The sequence below is a fragment of the Petromyzon marinus genome, chromosome 11, assembly GCF_048934315.1.
Source record: "Petromyzon marinus isolate PM22_M1 ecotype Great Lakes invasive population chromosome 11, UKy_Petmar_22M1.pri1.0, whole genome shotgun sequence".
Lineage (NCBI taxonomy): Eukaryota > Metazoa > Chordata > Hyperoartia > Petromyzontiformes > Petromyzontidae > Petromyzon > Petromyzon marinus.
The window spans coordinates 2213994-2235738 of record NC_133677.1 but is presented as its reverse complement, the minus strand read 5'-3'; the positions used below and the strand labels follow the sequence as shown (position 1 = coordinate 2235738).

At 43.1% G+C, this 21745-nt stretch overlaps 1 protein-coding gene across 1 annotated transcript in view; it reads left to right on the top strand.

Moving 5' to 3' along the window:
* The first annotated feature begins 1191 nt into the window (after positions 1-1191).
* The window catches only part of POLD2 (DNA polymerase delta 2, accessory subunit), a 29418-nt gene continuing 8864 nt past the window's right edge, over positions 1192-21745 (top strand). Inside the window, exons 1-6 of the mRNA XM_032952420.2 lie at positions 1192-1984; positions 3733-3854; positions 4890-5013; positions 5708-5822; positions 7092-7290; positions 10813-10893. Of these exons, the coding sequence (XP_032808311.1) occupies positions 1720-1984; positions 3733-3854; positions 4890-5013; positions 5708-5822; positions 7092-7290; positions 10813-10893 (906 nt within the window). The 5' untranslated portion in view covers positions 1192-1719. The remainder of the gene's footprint in view (positions 1985-3732; positions 3855-4889; positions 5014-5707; positions 5823-7091; positions 7291-10812; positions 10894-21745) is intronic.

Genomic DNA, 21745 nt, shown 5'->3' with positions numbered 1-21745 from the left:
ACGATGTGCTTACAAAAAAATCCGCAGACTACCTGCTGGATCTCCTCTCTGTTTCAAAGAACAAATTTGACCTCAGGTCTTCGATCATTTACCAGTTTCACATTCCCTATTGCCGTACAAAAACTGGAGGAAGGGCCTTTGCTATTGATGCCCCCAGGGTCTGGAATGCTATTGCCAATAAACTGCAACTTGAATCGCTACCAATGAGATCTTCTCTCAAAACTGCTCTAGAGGAGTTGTACGCCCCTAGCTGCCACTGCTATTCAGTGGCCTAAAATAAAATAAAATGTTTCGCTCCAGATGACGCTGCAAAGTATTATCTGATTTAGCGTGCTGATCTTAAAGGTGCATTGAAAAATTTGATACTCCGACTGATGCTTCTGTTGTTGTGGAGTAACTCATGCAGCCAGCTATGGCTCTAGGATTTGGCGTTACATGTTATTTATGTAATTTATTGTAAAAATTCGGTCACAGTCCTTGTGATCACTGTTACGTTGCATTTATGGCTTTATTTTTTGGTGATTTCGAAAACGTTTTTTGGTTTGGACATGTTTGTTTTGTTGTAGTACGGTGTTAGACTGATGGCCTTAATCTAAGTTGTCTTGTGGTTCTTGTTGTTTGACTTGCATCCCACTAGGATTTTTTGCACACAGCGTTGGTGTACGGTGCTTTTTTCAGGAATATTTTGCAGTTTTTTCATAGATTTTCTGTTTGCACAGTCACACAAAGTCACTTTAAGATGTTTTCCTGTTCGTGTTTTTGTTTTTTTGTTTGTTATAGTTGCACCCGATTCAAGAGCCGAATGGCTCACAGGGCTATACCAAAATAAATGATACTGAACTCAACCAGGTAAGGACTACTGAGCTGCATAGCTCTTATTCTTAGCTCTTTCGGTAAAGTCACGTTGGAGGGAAACAATAAAATAATAATATATATATAAAACAATAAAAATTCTCACGACGTTTCGACCATAACACAAACGGTCATCATCAGGTGGACAGGTCGCTTGTTCAGAAGCGACCTGTCCACAAATGACAGCTCAATGAGGTGGCCTATCAAGTGGAAATGTACAGCAGCCAAAATGCTCGAAAGTGCCGTGGTATTCTCAGTCGTTCAAATACAGATTTTAATTTTAAAAAATATATACAGCTTTAAATATATTTATTTACATTCCGTTTAAATAAACCCATCACGTGACCGTGACGTCAGGAGGTAAAAGGTCACGTCGTGGTCTTGGCGGGAAAACTCGCGAGATCACCCGCGCCGCTGTCACTTAGCAATGCGGGCAGTGAAGTAAAAAAAAGTTAAAAAGTAAAATAGCAGCGAGGTGGGTGCGTCTTTTCTTGAAGTAATTTAACCATCGGTTGCTCTAGCATAACATTTACGCGTAGATAAACAAACCGATCAACGCGAAGGGGGGGGTGTCAGCCCGCTTTCTTCAAACTTTCAGCAGAAGCCTTTTGGGCCGAAGGACTAGGCCGCCGCTGGAACGGGGGGGGGGGGGGGAGCGCCGTGACTGTGGTCCGTGTTTGGGTTTAAGCGGTATATATTTTTTTAAATCGGCAGCCGGCATTGTGTTTATCCACTGCTGGACCGAAGGCTTCCCCCGCGTGCCCGCCGCCAACCATCGGCGACGATCCCGTCGCCGATGCCATCCGCCTCGTTCCTTGCAACGTGATCCGATCGCGGTAACCGTCGCTCGCGCGACTCCTCCAAGCGATGTTCTCGGAGCGGGCGAACTCGCTGGGCGAGGGCAGCTGTCTTCTTTCGCGGCCAGAACCCGTGGGCCCTGGGGATGACGGCGAGGAGCGGCTGCAAAGGCGGACGGGAGAGGAGTCGGGCCAGGAGACACCGCTGGCCATCCCGCAGTCCGACCGTTTCCTTCTGGTCGATCGCTCCTTCGGCCGCCAGTTCGCCCACCTCTACGCCAGCCGCCTGGTGTTCATGCGGAGATTGCTGGAGGCCAGGGCTCAGAGGCATTGGGGTGAGCGAGGGAGATTGGCTCATAATGGCCAACGTCGGGAGGGTACCGAGACGAAAGGAGGAGAGCCTGGCTCAGAAGCTCAGCAGCCACCGTTATTACCACGCCTGTTTACCTGTAAAATTATCGCCGAGTCACAAGACATTTTTCAGGAGGGTCTTGCTGAGTACTGTATTCGCAAGAGTGGGTGACGATGTCATGCGTAATCCCAGTTTAGTAATTTACAGGAATCTTGCAAGATATGCGGATTTTTTTTGTCCACTGGCATTTTATGTATTTTAAAGCATTTTTTTGCAATAAAGCACGCGTCTCAAGCCGAGACTAATTAATGCATTAACAATCTTCAAGTGATTGTTTTTTTCTGTTGAGTAAAGAAAATATTTGGGGTTGGGATATGCAAAATTGCGTCACTTTGTGTGGGTAATAGGCCAGTGAAGTGACTCCAGCCGTTTCCTGACAAGATGTCATGTTGTAGCTTGTGGTGGGAGTTACATAAAATATTGTTTTATCTTCACAAGATGTTGATAGCACAATCGGAATGTAACTTAAGTGAAATGAGATAAAACTAAGCCATTGTCTACCCCTTCAAATATGCATTGGAACAGCATTAATCACCACTGACAGTTCTGAGCCATTCGTGGATATGACATTCTAAGAGGCATGCAATAAATTATTTCATAACCCACTAATTTAAAATGCTTATCGCAAAATTCGCATTATTTGCCACATTAATTGGAACGATGAAACTTATATCACCTCACGTGGTATGACATCTGAAAATGCTAGTCTGAGCTCTTGGACTGCATTTTACAGCCTCCTATACGAGCCTGAACTGGGTTGTGGTTATTGATATTCCGAACTGCTGTTCATAACACTGACCTAGTTCAACTGCTTTGTTAACAAATGAAGAATTTGAATTCCCTGAACAATAGAAATCTGGGGCAGATGAGCAGCTTAAGCTGAGCTTCATCAAAGATTTACCTCCAGCTGTCCTCATTTTGGATTGTGTTAACCCTGACGTTATGCACTCAAAAGTGGAGCAATGTCATGTCCCAGCTTGCATGTGGTTTTCTCAGCAGTCTTTTCTTCTCTAAAGGGTATCACTGTATAGGCACTATTTGTAAAATAATTATTTCAACTGGACTTGTGTTGGGGGTCTGTTCTAGGAATAATCATACTCTCACCTGAAATGTGGTAGATTTTCTGGGCTCAGGCTGGATATTTTACTTCTCATTATCACCTTAGGTGGCGCACCATTATTGGTACTATTTTCTCTGATTGGTAAATAAAAGTTATTTAGGTCATAACCATTTCGAATGATTATCTTACGTAATTTGTCCACGTAGATAAGTGAGTGCCATGACGAAAAAATGTCGCATGGAGTGGTACTAATTTAAGATTTAGCCCTTGCCTAAGATCAGTAGTGAGGTTACATTTTGAGTAATTATGAATTGATTTTTGGAATAAAATCAGGATTCACACTCGATACATGATACCATATGATTTATGCAAATATTGAATTTAGGCAAATGGACTGAGCAAGCTAGAATGTAGAATCCACACTATACAAACGAGGCGGTACATATAAATAAAGTCTTGACCCTGAATTGTGACACTCGCCATCAAATTGTGTGGTAAGGGCCATCAATCAATACATGCTGATTATTGTTCCACCAATTAAAGGGCTGGGCTAATGAACGTCCTGCATCTACCCACATAACTCACAGTCTCTTCTGTTGCATGTGTTGCAGGCAAGGACGTGGTCATTAAGAAGCTCTTTGAGCTTGTGATTGGTGTCCCTTGCTATGTGGTGGGTACCCTTTACAAGCATATGGAGCTGCGGCCGTCTATCCTCAAGGAGATCAGTGAAGAGGTTGGTAAATGCTCTGTTTAACTGGCCACTGGAAGGTGTTTTGGAAAACCTTCGTTGACGTTATTGTCTTTAGAGACACTGGGTCCAATACGCATGTTCGAGGAATGATATTTAAAGCTAGTGAATATTTCTGTACGTGCGTTTCTATTGTTGTGATTTGTCTGTTTAAATGGCCGTCAACCATCAGGTGAATTGCACCAGTATTCACTTTTGTTAAATATACACATAACGGAGTGCATATCTGAACATGTGTTTTCACAGGGTTGCTTAAAGCACTAACACATCTCGAATTAATAGCCCAAAAAAATGTTAGACTCTTACCCATCTTGCTGGCTTGCCTCAAAACGCTTTGCCTTCTTCATATCTTACACTGATAAACCCTTGAACATATTAAACCTGTCTCCCCCACATGCAGTCTTCCTAAACGCAGTTTTGCAAATTTGCTCTCAATCCCTAACCGCTTGCAGTTGTGTTACTGACATTGATTTGGTTCACAATATTTTGTCAACAACTTTTGATTTAAAAAATCAGGACAGAAAGTCCCAACTTTTGGGATCGTTTCACAAAAACAAAATATTCTATAAACACAAGCGGTCATTTTGCTATCGCCGCTCCAGTTATACCTTGGGCAAATCAACCGGAAAGTGCCTGACCTTGTAAAATGTCAAAAGCTAAGCAGGTTTGAGCCTCTGCAGTGCTTGTATTGATGACTACCAGGTTACCATAGGGCCTTGGGTTACATGGTTGGAAATGCAGCCAAATCGATTGTTTTGCTGTAATTCTATTCTCCCACATCTCTGCACCTGCACTAACCAGCGTGGTTAAGGTACAGTCAAATAAACAATGCTACCTGTATGGCATTGCGATGTTCTCATTCAGCATGAGAATGACAAACCGGCTGTAGAAGGTCATGTAGAATACAGATATATGATGTGCAATAAGTGTGGCTGCGAATGCATTGTTGATAGTTGTGGTGATTCATTTTTTTGTTGGGAGACTGACTGCACCAATGCCGTATGTGGTCGATGTTCGCAGCATAACCTGTTGCCCGTGCCTCCTCGCGAGCGTTACGTGGGATCCTCGGATGAGCTGATCCTGGAGGATGAGCTCCAGCGAGTGTGTCTTGTTGGGAATCTCCAGCCTGACCTCTTCGTCACCGGTGATTCCTGCAGTACTTTGCACACTGTGCTATTAATGCAACCACCTGAGTTTGATTCCCAGTCACAGCTAAAGTCAGTGGAGAGCTATATTTGAACAGGTCCTGGCCACCCCTTTACCAATCCTTATTGACTAACATGGTGAAATATGGTCAAGCTACCTCCATTTCTAACATGGCGTGTGGAGGCCTTCATTCAGGTGTGGATTGACAAAGGACTGTGATGGGTCAAAATAATAGTCTGTTATATTTCTCTGGTTGATAAAACTCTCACTTTGTGTACAGTTATCAAGAGTAATCTTGTCAGTAAACCGGCACCTGTCATGGGAATGTGGATTTTTTACCCCTGATCCCGAGCTACCAACAAAGTTAAATGCTGCTGTCATTGTATGGTTGAGCATGAAGACGCACTGACATAAGGGTGCAGTCATTCCGCAGTGTTTACTGCAATGTTTTTATCATAAAAAACGAATAGGGGTTTGTATAATTGTATTTCTTGCATTGATAGTTAATCAGGTGTGTCGCATTATAAAACAGGGCATTACAAGTTGTGTGTGGTGAAAAGCAGGACCGTTGGCTGTGGTTAGGCAGAGATTCAAATCAGTCCACAGATTGCCATCTTTCTCTTTCAATTTTCATAACTCGTGTGCATGATGAATGGGATTGTTTAAATTATTAAGTGTATTTTTTTTAATAGGTGTTATTGTGGCAGTGAAAGGAGTTGAAAAAGAGGACGGAAAGTTCCATGTGGAAGATTACTGCATGGCTGACTTGCCGCCACAGACATCAGCGACCTTGCCAACTCAAGACACGTACGGAACTAAATCAGCACAGAGCATCACCTTTTAACCCTTTTATTTCATTGTAATATTACAAAGGATATACCGCAAAAGCAATTTGCTTTTTATTGTTCGAAATAACTTTGTACGCCTGGCTTCTTAAATTTCACTCACATTTGGTTTTGAGAGGCTGAATGCATATAAAGTAAAAATCCTACAAATTCAGCCTTTGACCAAATAATCGGGACTGCATGTGATTTCATCTTGATCCCAAAATCTAAGCTTAGTTAAGCCTATATAGTGCTTGGATTGGTGACCACCAGGCATAAAATAGGTATTATAGGCTTCTGCAGGGATACTTTGTCAGCAGAGAGCATTGCAACTAAATAAATAGTTGTACTGTATTTCTATTTCCTAACATGTATGCCCGTCACCAATTCATATTGACAAGCATTAGTGGAGGATGGTCAAATAACTGCTGAAACCTGCACGGCTTGAGGAGGTCCTCATCCAGCAGTGGATTGACAAAGGGGTGCACATATAGCAAATTCGTCCAGACATTCATGTCAGAGGCCCTCCTCCAGCACAACAAACAGAAGACCAAACACACACCGGAGAACATCAGAGGCCATTGAACAGTTTTTGTTGTTGTGGTGGACCATGCAGCCTTATCCACCCACTGCACAGCCCAGATATGGTACCCTTAGATTTTCATCTTTATTTGCTCTTTGAAGTGTGGCCTACAAGGGCAACATTTTGAAAATGACACTGCTGTACAGGATGCTGTTCGCAAAAGGTTACATGAAATGATGAGTCCCTTAACCGTGATGGAACCCTGGCTCTGCCTCTGTTGGTTGGCAAAAAAGCATTGAAAAGTATGTATGATTATTTGAAAAACAGTCGGATCTTCTTGACATTCCTGTAAATAAAAAAATAAAAATTTATTTCACTTGAGTTAAACTTTTTGAGAGAAGAACGAGGTTGCTGAGCTTTTGGGGATTCTGTCATATTCATCCATGATCAATACACTGCTACATGAAATCCTCCCCAATCCATCACCATCTCTTGCTTTCCCGCGATGTAACAGTCCACTTAGCATCTGCGCACGAGCTGATTTCATTACTCCATCTATGTGGGGTACATTCTTTTGGGTGTGTTCTCGCTCTTGGCTGATATTATTTCAATAGTTTCCACCCTCGCCCATCCCTTCTAGCGACATGCACGCTTACTTTTTTTTACAGCTGTTAACGTGTACGATTTTGTTACGTTTATGCTCCGTACCCATGTCCCTGGCATGTGCAGGTATGTGTTGCTCACATCGGGCATCGGACTGGGCAGCCGTAACACAGACGCAACGCTGGGCCTACAAATGCTAGTGGACGTGGCGACTGGGCAGCTGGGGGGACTCGGGGAGCAACGGGCGTCCGCTGGGATCGCCCGAGTGATTCTCGCTGGGAATCTGTTGAGCCAGGACACGCAGAGCAAGGATTCGCTGAGCAAGGTGCATTTCCTATTTTTCGTTTAGGTTGCTTGTTTTAAATAACTGTTTTGTGTGATGGGTGTGGCGGTGGTGTAGCGGTTAGCGGGTGGGTGGAGTAGTGGCATAGTGGTTAGCCTGCTGGGCTATGAATCTGGCCACCAGAATTCGATACCTGGCCAAGGCAAGAATAAATGGAAATTATTTGGACCAATCTTGGCCATCACTTAGTTCGACTCAGCATTAAATTGGTACCTGGTGCAATGTGTAAACATCAGCACTGTGGAGACAAAACGTCGTGCTGGCCTTCATAGGTGCTTTCTAACAGCACTTGCCCAAGCATTATATACCTCTATATGGGGGATATTTGTCTTTTTAGCGGTTATTGCACTACTTACAGTGAGGGAAAAAAGTATTTTGTACGTTTGCCCACTGACAAAGAAATTATCAGTCTATAATTTTAATGGTAGGTTTATTTGAACAGTGAGAGACAGAATAACAACAAGAAAATCCAGAAAAACGCATGTCAAAAATGTAATAAATTGATTTGCATTTTAATGAGAGAAATAAGTATTTGACCCCTCTGCAAAACATGACTTAGTACTTGGTGGCAAAACCCTTGTTGGCAATCACAGAGGTCCGACGTTTCTTGTAGTTGGCCACCAGGTTTGCACACATCTCAGGAGGGATTTTGTCCCATTCCTCTTTGCAGATCTTCTCCAAGTCATTAAGGTTTCGAGCCTGACGTTTGGCAACTCGAACCTTCAGCTCCCTCCACAGATTTTCTATGGGATTAAGGTCTGAAGACTGGCTAGGCCACTCCAGGACCTTAATGTGCTTCTTCTTGAGCCACTCCTTTGTTGCCTTGGCCGTGTGTTTTGGGTCATTGTCATGCTGGAATACCCATCCACGACCGATTTTCAATGCCCTGGCAGAGGGAAGGAGGTTCTCACCCAAGATTTGACGGTATATGGTCCCGTTCATCGTCCCTTTGATGCGGTGAAGTTGTCCTGTCCCCTTAGCAGAAAAACACCCCCAAAGCATGCATAATGTTTCCACCTCCATGTTTGATGGTTGGGATGGTGTTCTTGGGGTCATAGGCAGCATTCCTCCTCCTCCAAACACGGCGAGTTGAGTTGATGCCAAAGAGCTCCATTTTGGTCTCATCTGACCACAACACTTTCACCCAGTTGTCCTCTGAATCATTAAGATGTTCATTGGCAAACTTCAGACGGGCATGTATATGTGCTTTCTTGAGCAGGGGGACCTTGCGGGCGCTGCAGGATTTCAGTCCTTCACGGCGCAGTGTGTTACCAATTGTTTTCTTGGTGACTATGGTCCCAGCTGCCTTGAGATCATTGACAAGATCCTCCCGTGTAGTTCTGGGCTGATTCCTCACTGTTCTCATGATCATTGCAACTCCACGAGGTGAGATCTTGCGTGGAGCCCCAGGCCGAGTGAGATTGACAGTTCTTTTGTGTTTCTTCCATTTGCGAATAGTCGCACCAACTGTTGTCACCTTCTCACCAAGCTGCTTGGCAATGGTCTTGTAGCCAATTCCAGCCTTGTGTAGGTACACAATCTTGTCCCCGACATCCTTGGAGAGCTCTTTGGTCTTGGCCATGGTGGAGAGTTTGGAATCTGATTGATTGCTTCTGTGGACAGGTGCCTTTTTTATACAGGTGTTGAGGAGTAGAGGGATGACGGAATGTCACACTCGCCTCGGGAGGAGTGACGTCATGTCCCCTCGGGGTATTTGAGGGGGGACCCATGACGTGGTCGGGGTCATCGCCAGGAGCCGGGTTCGTGAGCGGTAGGGAAGTGGGGACCCAGGGTAGGCGATAAATAGCACCAGGCTAGGGGGGGGCTACTTTACCCGGCTGGCCGAGTTGGTCAGCGCGATGGGAAGAGCCCGTTAGCCTGGGGGGGCATAGGGATTCCCAGTACCTTTCCCCTGGGGAGATTTAGCTTATCCAAGTCCTGTGTTAGCCCTTCCCCAAAAGCTAGGCTATAGCCTTTAATACACTGTTGGCGTCAGCCCCGACAACGTCTGCCTTCGTGTTGTCATTTAGTCCACAACACAGGTAACAAGCTGAGATTAGGAGCACTCCCTTTAAGAGTGTGCTCCTAATCTCAGCTCGTTACCTGTATAAAAGACACCTGGGAGCCAGACATCTTTCTGATTGAGAGGGGGTCAAATACTTATTTCCCTCATTAAAATGCCAATCAATTTATTATATTTTTGACATGCGTTTTTCTGGATTTCGTTGTTTTTCCGTCTCTCACTGTTCAAATAGACCTACAATTAAAATTATAGACTGATCATTTCTTTGTCAGTGGGCAAACATACAAAATCAACAGGGGATCAAATACTTATTTCCCTCACTGTATCATCTGAGCATTATGCATTACCTGCTCATGGGCAAGATTGACATTTTTTAGCTGAACTCACATTGACTTTCCCTGTTGATGTGGTTGAAAAAAAGATTTCAGAGACAGGAAGCCAAGATGCATCAAGTTCCCTATGTTATAATGTTTTTTTCTAATTCGGATGTTTCATATATTGGGTTTAAGTGACTCCTCCATCACATAGTGGCTGCTAAATTCACCACATGTTTTCCCTTTATTTTTTTATTTTTATTTCACCAGGTAAGGCCCACTGAGCTATATAGCTCTTTTTTCGGAAGTGACCTGTCCACAAATGATAACTCAACGAAGTGGCTTATCATGTGGAAATTGATAGCAGCCATATACTCTAAACAAAACTTATTGAATTGAATTGTAACTTTAATCGCAACAATTCAATTAATCTCGACTTAAAGCTTTCGTGACTGCAGGAATTCATATTCTTTGGGTCTTTCGGTAAAGTCACGTAGATAGGTTCAAAGAAAATAACAAAAAACTACGACGTCGTAGTTTTTGGTTATTTTGTTATTTTCTTTGAACCTATCTACGTGACTTTACCGAAAGACCCAAAAAATATAAATTGAATAAATCACAAGGGAGACTAATGATTATACCAATAATGATCACAACCACCATTCACCCTTCATAAGTGCCTCTCAACAGCACTTTTCGAAAGGGACATTCAGAATAGGTGGATTATTGTATGCTTGTCATGGCAAATACTGCTCTTTGTTCAGCTTTTAAACTATTAAACTTTTTTTATTTTACTTGGTAAGGCCCACTGGGATATATATCTCTTTTTCAGAAGCGACTTGGCCACAAATGATAGAAATAAAGTGGTTTATCACGTGGATATTTATATCAGCCAAATACAGTACTATGAACGCATGTTTCTAAATGTGGAAGGACAAATTGGAAAACCCGGAGAAAATGCACGCGACCATTGTGAGAATTCGCAAACTCCAAATATACAGGGGTCAGGGTCGGGATCGAACCCACACCCTCTTGGAAACCAGGCGAGTTATCTCGCCATCGTGGCATGGGTGATTATTTAGCTGATAGTTTGGTGCCAACATGCGTTTTCAATGTTCGTGTGCATTAATTTCACTTTGATGTCTGTGCATGTTTGTATGGGTGCAGGCAAAGTACCTGACCAAAAAGACAAAGGCGGCGAGCGTGGAGGCCATGAAGGCACTCGATGAATTGTTGGTACAGCTCTGCGTAAGTTGCAGCCATGAATGGGCTTTTCTCACCTAAGCTCTGCACACTGCCCTCTTGCCCTGCTGGAAATGGAGCCTCTCTGGCTTTGGGAACAATCTGTAATGCTGGTTGTTTTACTTATGCACACTGTATATATAAAGAAAAAGATCCTCCGTTTAGCCTTAAGAGACTGTTGGGGCAAGTGCAGTTAGCAAGCACCTATGAAGGCCGGAATGGTACACGAGGGGGTGTGTGGCCAGCACCACGCTCAACCGCCTTTGTCTCCCCATAGGAGATGTTTACACACCGCACCAGGTACTTATTTGAGGCCGAGTTGCTAATATTGGCCGTGAGCGGGAATCAACTTGGGTCACCGGGTTCGTAGCGTAGCACACTAATCGCTACACGACCGCTCCTCACATATACACACAATTTAATTTATCCATACTCCTATTGTTTATGGTTTGAAGTGTTTAGATATTTTAACAATAATGCCTTTGTAAATCCAGCCAAGAGGGTCAGTGGTAGAGCGAGCAGCTCACAATCGGTATGTTGCGAGTTCAATTCCTGTTTCAAGGGTTGACTGAGCCCATCATCCTTCAGGGATTGATAAAACCAGTACCACTTTTTTGTTAATTCAACACTGTCCAAGGAATAAACTCACCACCACTGACTCATGGCTGTAAACCTAAGCTGAGCACCACCTCAATGCTCATTTGAGGAGGAAATCACTATACTTTAACTTGTATATCCACTGCTGGATGAAGGGCTCCCCACGCTGTGTTGGCAATGGAGGTTGTTTAACCAGGTTTCTCTACATTGGTTAGTGATTATATATTTTTAAGTAGAATAATATATGTTAAATTGGCATGATGGGAAGTTTACCAATTACAGATGTATCTAATTGAGAAGCTGGTCATAAACAGAAAGACCACTCTAAACTGGAGAAGCAGCCAACAAGGAAGAATACCAATCTTGATTTGAAGCTTTCGTGACTGCAGGAATCCATACTCTTTGGTTTTTTCGGTAAAGTCACGTAGGTATAAAATAAATCAGGACGTTTCGGGCGCAACACAAGCGTCCATCATCAGGTGGGAAAGCATGGTCTGCTGCTGAGGCAGACTGTTTGCCTCAGCAGCAGACCATGCTTTCCCACCTGATGATGGACGCTTGTGTTGCGCCCGAAAAGTTGTGATTTATTTTATTTTATACCTACGTGACTTTACCGAAAGAACCAAAGAGTAAGGAAGAATACGTTTCAGTCTTTGAGCGATTGACAGCGTTTTTGAAGCATAAATAGCAAAGGAGAGCAGTGAAAGGGATTGAGAAGGGTGAGTCCTGTTGTTAAAAAATATAATTAAAAACTTCTAATTATGCAAATCCAACACCCAGCTGGGGAAGGGGCTTTCCTCATCTTAATGTCAGCGGTGCTGTAAAATCCCTCGTCGCTGCGGTGTAATTGCTGATTCTTCAGATGGCACAGCACCTAATTTTTGCACATTTGGCTCCCTGGTGCTGAGGTTATCAGGTTTCTTCTTGTTTAGTTCTTAACGTAATTAATAATTCATTTCCTGCAGTAAGATGGTTATGCTGTGCTTAGAGATGTATATCCTTAATGATTTCCGGTGGTGTGCAAGTAGAACTCTGCCTGTGTGAAGGTTACTGTGCACTAACATGCGGCGATAGCGAAGTGGTTTAACACTGTTATTCTGTCATGTATTGCGCTGTCATGCGCATCGTCACTCGACCATCTTTTATTTTTGTAACGTAGCACAATCCTATTTCAGTAATAGTGTTTGGCTGGAACGGTGATGCTGTGTTTAGCAGACTGTGCTCTGAAACCTGGTGAATTGAGTTCGATTCGTGGCTACGGCTTGCATCAGTGGTGAGTGATATCTGAAATTGTCCTCGGCCCACAACCTGCACTAACCAGTTTCGTGAAGTATGGTGAAACAATCACCACGACTCACAGCACATGAGAGCTTTTTCTAGCAGTGTGGTTGAAAAAGGCTTTAAGTTATGATCGTTAGAATTAACAATTCAATGTATCCAGGATAGCCTTACTGAGTCAGCCAGACATTTTCAGGAGGGTCCTTTAATTGGGATATTTGGCCAATTATACGGAATAAATTGAAATTAATCTCTAAAATGTATAACATTTCTGGCTGTATACATCGCTTCAATTACCTGTTTTAATTGCTGCACAGCGTGCGGTGTTGGAAAGTTGTGTTCATAGTTGTGCACAATTTTTGTTGATAGTTTATCGGTTTGTAGTTTTTGTTGGTGTGTGTTGTTGGGGATTTTTGTCTTTATGTTTGTTGAGGCTGTTTAAACCATCAGGAGATCAGAGAGTCTGGCATACGTTTTTATTTAATGGCTTCTTCCCATTGCCCCCTCCCTCCCATCTATAGTTTTCCTCTGGCTTGCCTTCACCCCCCCCCCCCCCACTTTGCCCCCAACTGTTGCCATTTGCGGATGTAAAAGGTCAAAACGACAGAAATATCCACACTGGTCCCGACTCACGCTCCACCCTGCTGATCGCGCCCACAGCAGCCCAACGTTTACTCCTACCGGCCACTTGTGGTGCGGCGTGGCCTTTACCTGTGCTCGTGCGTCAGCGTGTGTTGGCGTGACACAGTGCGCGTGTTTTGTTTGTGTGTCCGCGTGACGAACGAGAAACGTTTGTCCTTATTCAACGTTCTCGTGTGTGTGCACACGGACAACCGGTTGTCAATCCAATGCTGCATAAGGGCCTTCCCATGCCTTGTCGGTCATTGTGGATTTTTGACCATACTTCACCACCTTGGTCAGTGCGGGTTGAAGGTGGCGAGGCATAGATGTGCGAGCATAGAAATTGATTTTTCCACGCTGTCCCTCTTATTCCCACAATGTAGCCCTTATTCAGGGTTCTTTATGTCCGAATTAAAAGGCTGCGAGGCTATGTTTTGGACAGCAGATGGCAGTGCAGAAAAACGTGTTGTACGGTACTACTATGCTCCCATGCCTATGCTGCCTGCTTTCACCAATCTGAACTCACCAGCATGGTGAATTATGGTCAAACAACCCCCACGACCAACACGGTGTGGTGAGTCCTTCATCCAAGCACTGGATGGAGAAAGGGCCGTGAATTATTCCACATTAGTTTATTATATTTGTGAGCAACACCATACACCACCCGTGGGGTCAAGAAGGGGCCATTTAAAGTTTAAACTCGCCACGCATTTTTTGTTTGAAGATTGCCGGTGCGGCGAGTAGGTGGCCTCTAATAAAAAGACTCCCTCCCTATTTGAACCGGGGTGCTTTTCCAGAGGGGATTGTGCACCTTCCGTTTGAACTTACCCCCTCCCCGGCACCCTACGCTGAGCCACGACCGCCAGAAAGATCAGAAGGGCTTGTCCGTGCAGAGGGACAGGCAGCTGAAGGACACTGCTTACCTGTCCTGTGAGTCAGCCTCGTTTGTTCTGCTCTCGAGAGGATTTTTTTTTCCAGGCTGCTGCCTTCTGCAAGCCCTCAAGGCATGGGAGGCTCTTGTCTGCCGATGCAATGTGCATGCATCAACACGAATGGCGACGGGTCTAAAATAACCACCACGTTCTCTGTGCTCTTTTGTCCCAAAAAGGTCTTTAAGCAGCGAAGTGAATTAACGCACGGCAAATTCGGGTTTCAAATTACATTTTTACAGTGCTGTTGACAGTGTTGTGAGGTTTTAACGTTTTGTGCCAGGCTGTACACTTACAGCCCTTTTATGAAGTCCACTGCTGGGTGAGGGCTTCCCCACGCCATGCAGGTAATAGGGGTTGTTTAACCACGCTTCGAAGCAGTTGTCCGTGTGGGTTGGTGAAGCCTGGGAGCATAGATGTGGGAGCATAGAATTACAGTATAATTGATTTTTATACGCTTCCCTCTACTTCCCACCACATAGCCCTTCGGGCAAATAACAACATGTGGTTCACCCACCCAAGGCCTATCCAGGCTCAACCCGACTTAATTGTTTAGCTCTGACGAGATCGAACTTATTTCACATCATAGGCAAGCAGATTCATGTTGTGGAATACAGGTTTTACATTTGTACAAATAATACAATAGTGCTGTTGGCTGCATCCCATATCTGCACATGATAAAACCTGTATTTGTTATTTTAGGTGAACTTTGAATGTTTTACTTGGTTTTGACTGGTGCCAAATGTTCTCTAGTTAAAGTGACCTACCTTAGATAGAAAAATAATCAGACAGTTGCTTATATCTTTGTAGTTATATTTAACAAACCGGTAGGATCAAGGGAGCCTCCACTGTGTGATGGGTTTTCATTGTACAAAGAAATCTACACGCACAGAAACGTACAAACACGTACAGATGAAAACACACACTAAGGCGTTAATGCTCACACTCATTCCCTAATTATATTGCATGCACATTAATTGTATTGGTAGACAGCATAATGTTTAATATAGAAAAACATTTATTTTCATATGTACTTAATTGCAAATGCTGCCACAAAACTACAGATCTCAGCAATGGTAAGGTTTGCGGTGAGATTCTTTGCGATTAGTTTAAGAGCTTTTAATTTTTTTGATGAAAGAAATAACTAACCCATCAGCTCTGGACAAGAGTTAACCATGGTCTTTTGAGCCTCATGAACACTGTCCGTATGATAAACTTAAGCATCTAATAGTCAAGATAAGCAGATGAATGGGTAGAGAGGTTCACATTTCAGAAATGCACTTTGAGTATTATATTTTTTTCCCATATTCCTTGAACAATTCACGGCTGTTTTAATTTCAGAAGTGGCATGAATGGAAGTGTCCGGGTCTTTGCTTGGCCCCATTTTAGCCAAATGATAGACATACCTGCCAGTCCGTTAAGTTTCGTTTCGTTTAATTTTGCAGCAAATGCGACATGCAGGACATCCCATTCATCTGTTGAAGATAAAGACATGTTTCGGAAGCTTAGACATTTCCCATTGATATTTTTCCATTGTTTTGCTTTTGATTGCCAGGCTTATTGAAGAAGCCTAAAATTTAGTAAATTACTGTTTTCTCTTTCTGTAGTAAACGTGTAGATTACGGACCATTTCCCATTTGAATAACAATATTTTGGTCAATCCAGATGAACCTCTCATTGAATATCAGTATATTATTGAGCGTAGTGTTGCATTGGGATGTTTGTCCAATTCTATTCTCGCTTCATGTGTGAAGCTAACCGGAGTACCCTTGAGAAAACCCACCACTCATATGTGGGGGATAACACTCAGATTTCCGCACAAATGCTTTCACAAACTCACTGCTCTCCTTTCTGTTGGTCACCTTGCACCTAAAGTAGATTGGGAGTTTTACAAATTTGTGATCCACCAACCCTTGCTTCCAAATTGCTGGATAACGTAATGCTGGGCATGCATGCAGCGCTTGTGTTTTGTAGGTGTGCAGAGGTCTATGCAAGTATTGTCGGGCATTTAGAGGTTAGAAACAACAGGTGGCGTGGCATTGGCACAGCAGATTTGCACACCTGATTAACTCTGGGCTCAGGAGCATCCCAACTTGTTGCGCAAGCCTGGACTGTTTCCTCCGTTTTAGATCGTCACCGACGCCCGCAATTCTTGTGGCTTTTGGTCATCTTTTGAAATTTAAAAAAAGCTTTTAACCCCGAGGGGAAAATATTGATGTTGATTATATCCTTTTTGTTGCATAATTGATGGTGCCAGCACATCCAATGCTGCATCGATTCACTGAATAAAATCAATTCTTACATTTATGATGCATGCAATAGAACTGTGGGTGTGATTGTTTATGGTTTATACAAGGCATATTCAAATTCTATGCTAATGTAATATTTAGGCTTAATGTACAAAACAGAGCAAACTTAAAAAAAACCAGAGGAGAATAGGCAGAAAAACAGACTGGATATATTTTTTGATGAAATCAGGACACTGAATTGTTCTAAGTCATAGGACACCTGACGCGTGAATCGTTACAGGCCAAATTTCCAGTTTGCAAGTGTGCAAATGTGCGTTGGGATGTTGTTGATAATTATATAATTATCGACATTCGCTCAATTCCCTCAAGGTGCTTCATACATGGGGACCACCGGATAAATGTGAGCAGCAGCGAGGTGTGCGATCCGGCACAAGCGAGACCCAACATGCGCACCCTGCGCCAGTGGTGCAACTGTCACTTGTGCCGCAAGTGTATGTGTGTACAGTGAGGGAAAAAAACGTATTTGATCCCCTGCTGATTTTGTACGTTTCCTCACTGACAAAGAAATAATCAGTCTATAATTTTAATGGTAGGTTTATTTGAACAGTGAGAGACAGAATAACAACAAAAAAATCCAGAAAAACCCATGTCAAAAATGTTATAAATTGATTTGCATTTTAATGAGGGAAATAAGTATTTGACCCCTCTGCAAAACATGACTTAGTACTTGGTGGCAAAACCCTTGTTGGCAATCACAGAGGTCAGACGTTTCTTGTAGTTGGCCAGCAGGTTTGCACACATTTCAGGGGGGATTTTGTCCCACTCCTCTTTGCAGATCTTCTCCAAGTCATTAAGGTTTCGAGGCTGACGTTTGGCAACTCGAACCTTCAGCTCCCTCCACAGATTTTGTATGGGATTAAGGTCTGGAGACTGGCTAGGCCACTCCAGGACCTTAATGTGCTTCTTCTTGAGCCACTCCTTTGTTGCCTTGGCCGTGTGCTTTGGGTCATTGTCATGCTGGAATACCCATCCACGATCCATTTTCAATACCCTGGCTGAGGGAAGGAGGTTCTCACCCAAGATTTGATGGTACATGGCCCCGTCCATCGTCCCTTTGATGCGGTGAAGTTGTCCTGTCCCCTTAGCAGAAAAACACCCCCTAAGCATGTTTCCACCTCCATGTTTGACGGTGGGGATGGTGTTCTTGGGGTCATAGGCAGCATTCCTCCTCCTCCAAACATGGCGAGTTGAGTTGATGCCAATGAGCTCCATTTTGGTCTCATTTGACCACAACACTTTCACCCAGTTGTCCTCTGAATCATTCAGATGTTCATTGGCAAACTTCAGACGGGCATGTATATGTGCTTTCTTGAGCAGGGGGACCTTGCGGGCGCTGCAGGATTTCAGTCCTTTACGGCGTAGTGTGTTACCAATTGTTTTCTTGGTGACTATGGTCCCAGCTGCCTTGAGATCATTGACAAGATCCTCCCGTGTAGTTCTGGGCTGATTCCTCACCATTCTCATGATCATTGCAACTCCACGAGGTGTGATCTTGCATGGAGCCCCAGGCCGAGGGAGATTGACAGTTCTTTTGTGTTTCTTCCATTTGCGAATAACCGCACCAATTTTATTGTGTTATTTTATTATTTTATTCTCATTCTACGTGACTTTACCGAAAGAACCAAATAAGATGTTGTCACCTTCTCACCAAGCTGCTTGGCAATGGTCATGTAGCCCATTCCAGCCTTGTGTAGGTCTATAATCTTGTCCCCGACATCCTTGGAGATCTTTGGTCTTGGCCATGGTGGAGAGTTTGGAATCTGATTGATTGCTTGCTTCTGTGGACAGGTGCCTTTTATACAGGTAACAAGCTGAGATTAGGAGCACTCCCTTTAAGAGTGTGCTCCTAATCTCAGCTCATTACCTGTATAAAAGACACCTGGGAGCCAGAAATCTTTCTGATTGAGAGGGGGTCAAATACTTATTTCCCTCATTAAAATTCCAATCAATTTATTACATTTTTGACATGCGTTTTTCAGGATTTTGTTGTTTTTCTGTCTCTCACTGTTCAAATAAACCTACCATTGAAATTATAGACTGATAATTTCTATGTCAGTGGGCAAACGTACAAAAGCAGCAGGGGATCAAATACTTTTTTCGCACCTTACCTCGCCAACCGTGCTAATCGGAGGTACTGTAAAAGTGTAACTGCACAAGGGCCCACCGACTGGAGGATCCCAGGTGCTGAAGAAACTAAATAGGGAGGGAAATTGGACAGAGGGTCCCATTCATTCGTCGGGGTCCCATTTCAGCTCATGAGCCCCGATTTTATGTGTGGGCGACCCTGCGTGTCGCTTAACTTGGCATTCAAAATTGGATTAGCATAGTAGTTGGGTGTCTGCATGGCAGGGATTGTAACCGCACCGGAACTGCTTAGCAACTACCACTGCGCTGAAAAGTTAAGGTCGTATCACCCATGGTGAAGCACAGATAATGGATTATGCATGACGTGGCATTTGCATTATTTAAAACGCGATGGGTTTAATATGAAGCAGCACGATGCGCGCTTTGCGTTTGAGGCAGACACTGTGACCGAGTGCTTTTTCACAGTGTTCTGTCACTGTTAACATCAAAATAAAATGCATAAAATGCCACGAATCAAATAAGAAATAAAGAACACCACGGCAATATTAGACGTGAGTGCATATGCATCTCAATTGTCAATACACTGGTTGATGAGGGCATTGCCACGCCGTATGGGTCGTGAGGGTTTTTTGACCATACTTCTCCATGCTGGACAGTGAAGGATTTTGAAGGTGGGAAGCAGAAACATGGGAGCATAAACAATTCAGCACATTTTGTTGCTGCAGTGCCCACTGAAACTCATAATGTATTCCCACAGCTTACAATAACACCTGTCTTATTCATGGTAGTCATCTATCCAAGCACTATCCAGGCTCCACATTGCTTAGCTTGCAAGATCTTATGAGATCATGTGCATTCCTAGTAATTTGGTCATAGGTAAGTTAGGGTTTTTGCATCTAGAAATCATTCCAAAAGATGTCTTAGGTTTTTTTGTTTTGTAGATAATTAATAGCCCTTGAAATGCATTGCCTGCATATTATATGTATGAGGTGAGGTGGTTTTTGCAGTAGGGTTGTGCATTCTGACATCCTCTGTAACTTGCAGTGCCTTCCACTTTCGTTTGGTGCGAAATTAGGTCACCATGGCTATGGACGAGTTTTGTTCGGATGGTCGCCCTTGTAAAAGAGGCAATGTTTCACGTGTCTCAATGGGTTTATTTCAGCTCCTGGTTAAATAAAGGACACTGACTGACTGGCTGACTGCTTGCTGGAGAGCAAACCTCGCTCAAAACGACATGTATTGTAGTGGCTGATGTTATATCGTAGCACTGAAACTATTCCAATGTGGAGGATTGTTTTTGCATGTTGTTTTCAGTGTATAATTTTGTACCCCAGGTCTTCCATGCAAAAGGGTATTTTGTCTCAATGAGCTCTCACTTGGTTATCAAGTTGATATATTTATATGCGTCTCAAATTAATAATTAGACTTGTTCTGGAGAATATGAATAGCAAATATCTAATTAGTTAAATATTTATATTCTCTACAAAGACGTAAATTATTATTTTGAGTTCAGCATTATATAATTTTACATCAATCTGGTGTTATGTAACTTAAGGTGAGGGTGGGTCCTTGCTTGTAAGATCGGCAGGTCACAAGCATGATTCAGGCAAGCCTGACTGCTGATGAGACACTGTGCGTTGAAACCCGGCCATGACTTTGATTTATCTTCAAACAATGGTGCTGATATTACACACTTCCAAATTGCTGTGCAACTGTTGGGTTGTGTGAGAAATGCTTTCATTCTGTTGTGTAGAGAGGTGGATATGTGAAGTCGACATTGTCTATTTATTTATTTGATTTATATATGTGGGAGAGCGGTGACACAGTAGTCAGCGCATAGCATTATAAATCTGGTGACCCGAATTTAATTCTCGGACATGGCTAACATCATTGACGAGTGATCCATGGACACAGCACTGACCCATATTGTGTCGCATGGTGAAACAAAACTTCATGACCACACAGTAGTGGATTTCCAAATTGTTGTCAATTATTCCATATTTAAATACAGTATTGTATATCTGTTCACATTATACAAGAAAGTTGACACAACTGGAAATGCCAGTATATTTGTACGAGTAGTCCTATGTAACTGGGATGTGACATTTTGGCAGTTGGCACCCTTCTTTTGCCCCTCGTGGTTTATTCTTTGAATGACATGGACGAGCGGCGAGGTGACCCCAGTCGCAACACAATTGGCTGCGTACCAACTGAGAAAACCTCGCTCCTGCTCTGTAATCATTCCAGGAGGTTCTACTCAAGTCCTGCAAATAAACAGTTAACGTTCCCTCGGATTTGCTTTTTTTGCAACAGCTCCCAGTCAGCACATCGCACCCCTGCCACCAATCACCGTTACCACCACCCCACCGAAATGCCACCCCCACCAATCCTCCATTTGGTCACCCAAGCCAGCATGCGGCAGGTCTTAATGAGCAAGTCTTCCCATGGCTAATTAGAGCTTATCGCCACAGGAATACATTTCTGTGGAATTCAGCAGCATGTTGCTACTGATTTAATTATTAAAATCTAATCGGTTAATCAGTCAATCACTCCTGCCCAGGGCCTCTCATGCATTAGCCTACTCTCTTGCTATTTTAGTAATTGTCTGCTTCAGACGTTATTTCAACAACATTGCTTGTATTATTTTTTGTAATAATTATGCAATATTTTTTTACGATTTCCAGCTAAGGTACATTTTTATTTCATTATCATTATGAGAAGTGGACAACATTAAGGATTACTGAATGGGCATTTGGTGCTTTGGCACAAAAGTTGTGGAACAGCTTACTGAGATATTTGAGTGCACTGACAACTTTAAAGCAAAATTTAAAGACATTATTTAAAAATGGCATATGAATAATTCCAATATTGACAAAAGAGAGTACTATCAAGCATAATTTTTGGTTTTCAATGTTGTTTATTCCCATTGTGTATACCGTATACACTCTACTTTTAAAATTTTGCATAAGTTCTGCAATCACTTTCTTTGTGAGTAATTATTTTAAATATCCCTTTGTTCCAGCACCTCCAGATTTATTG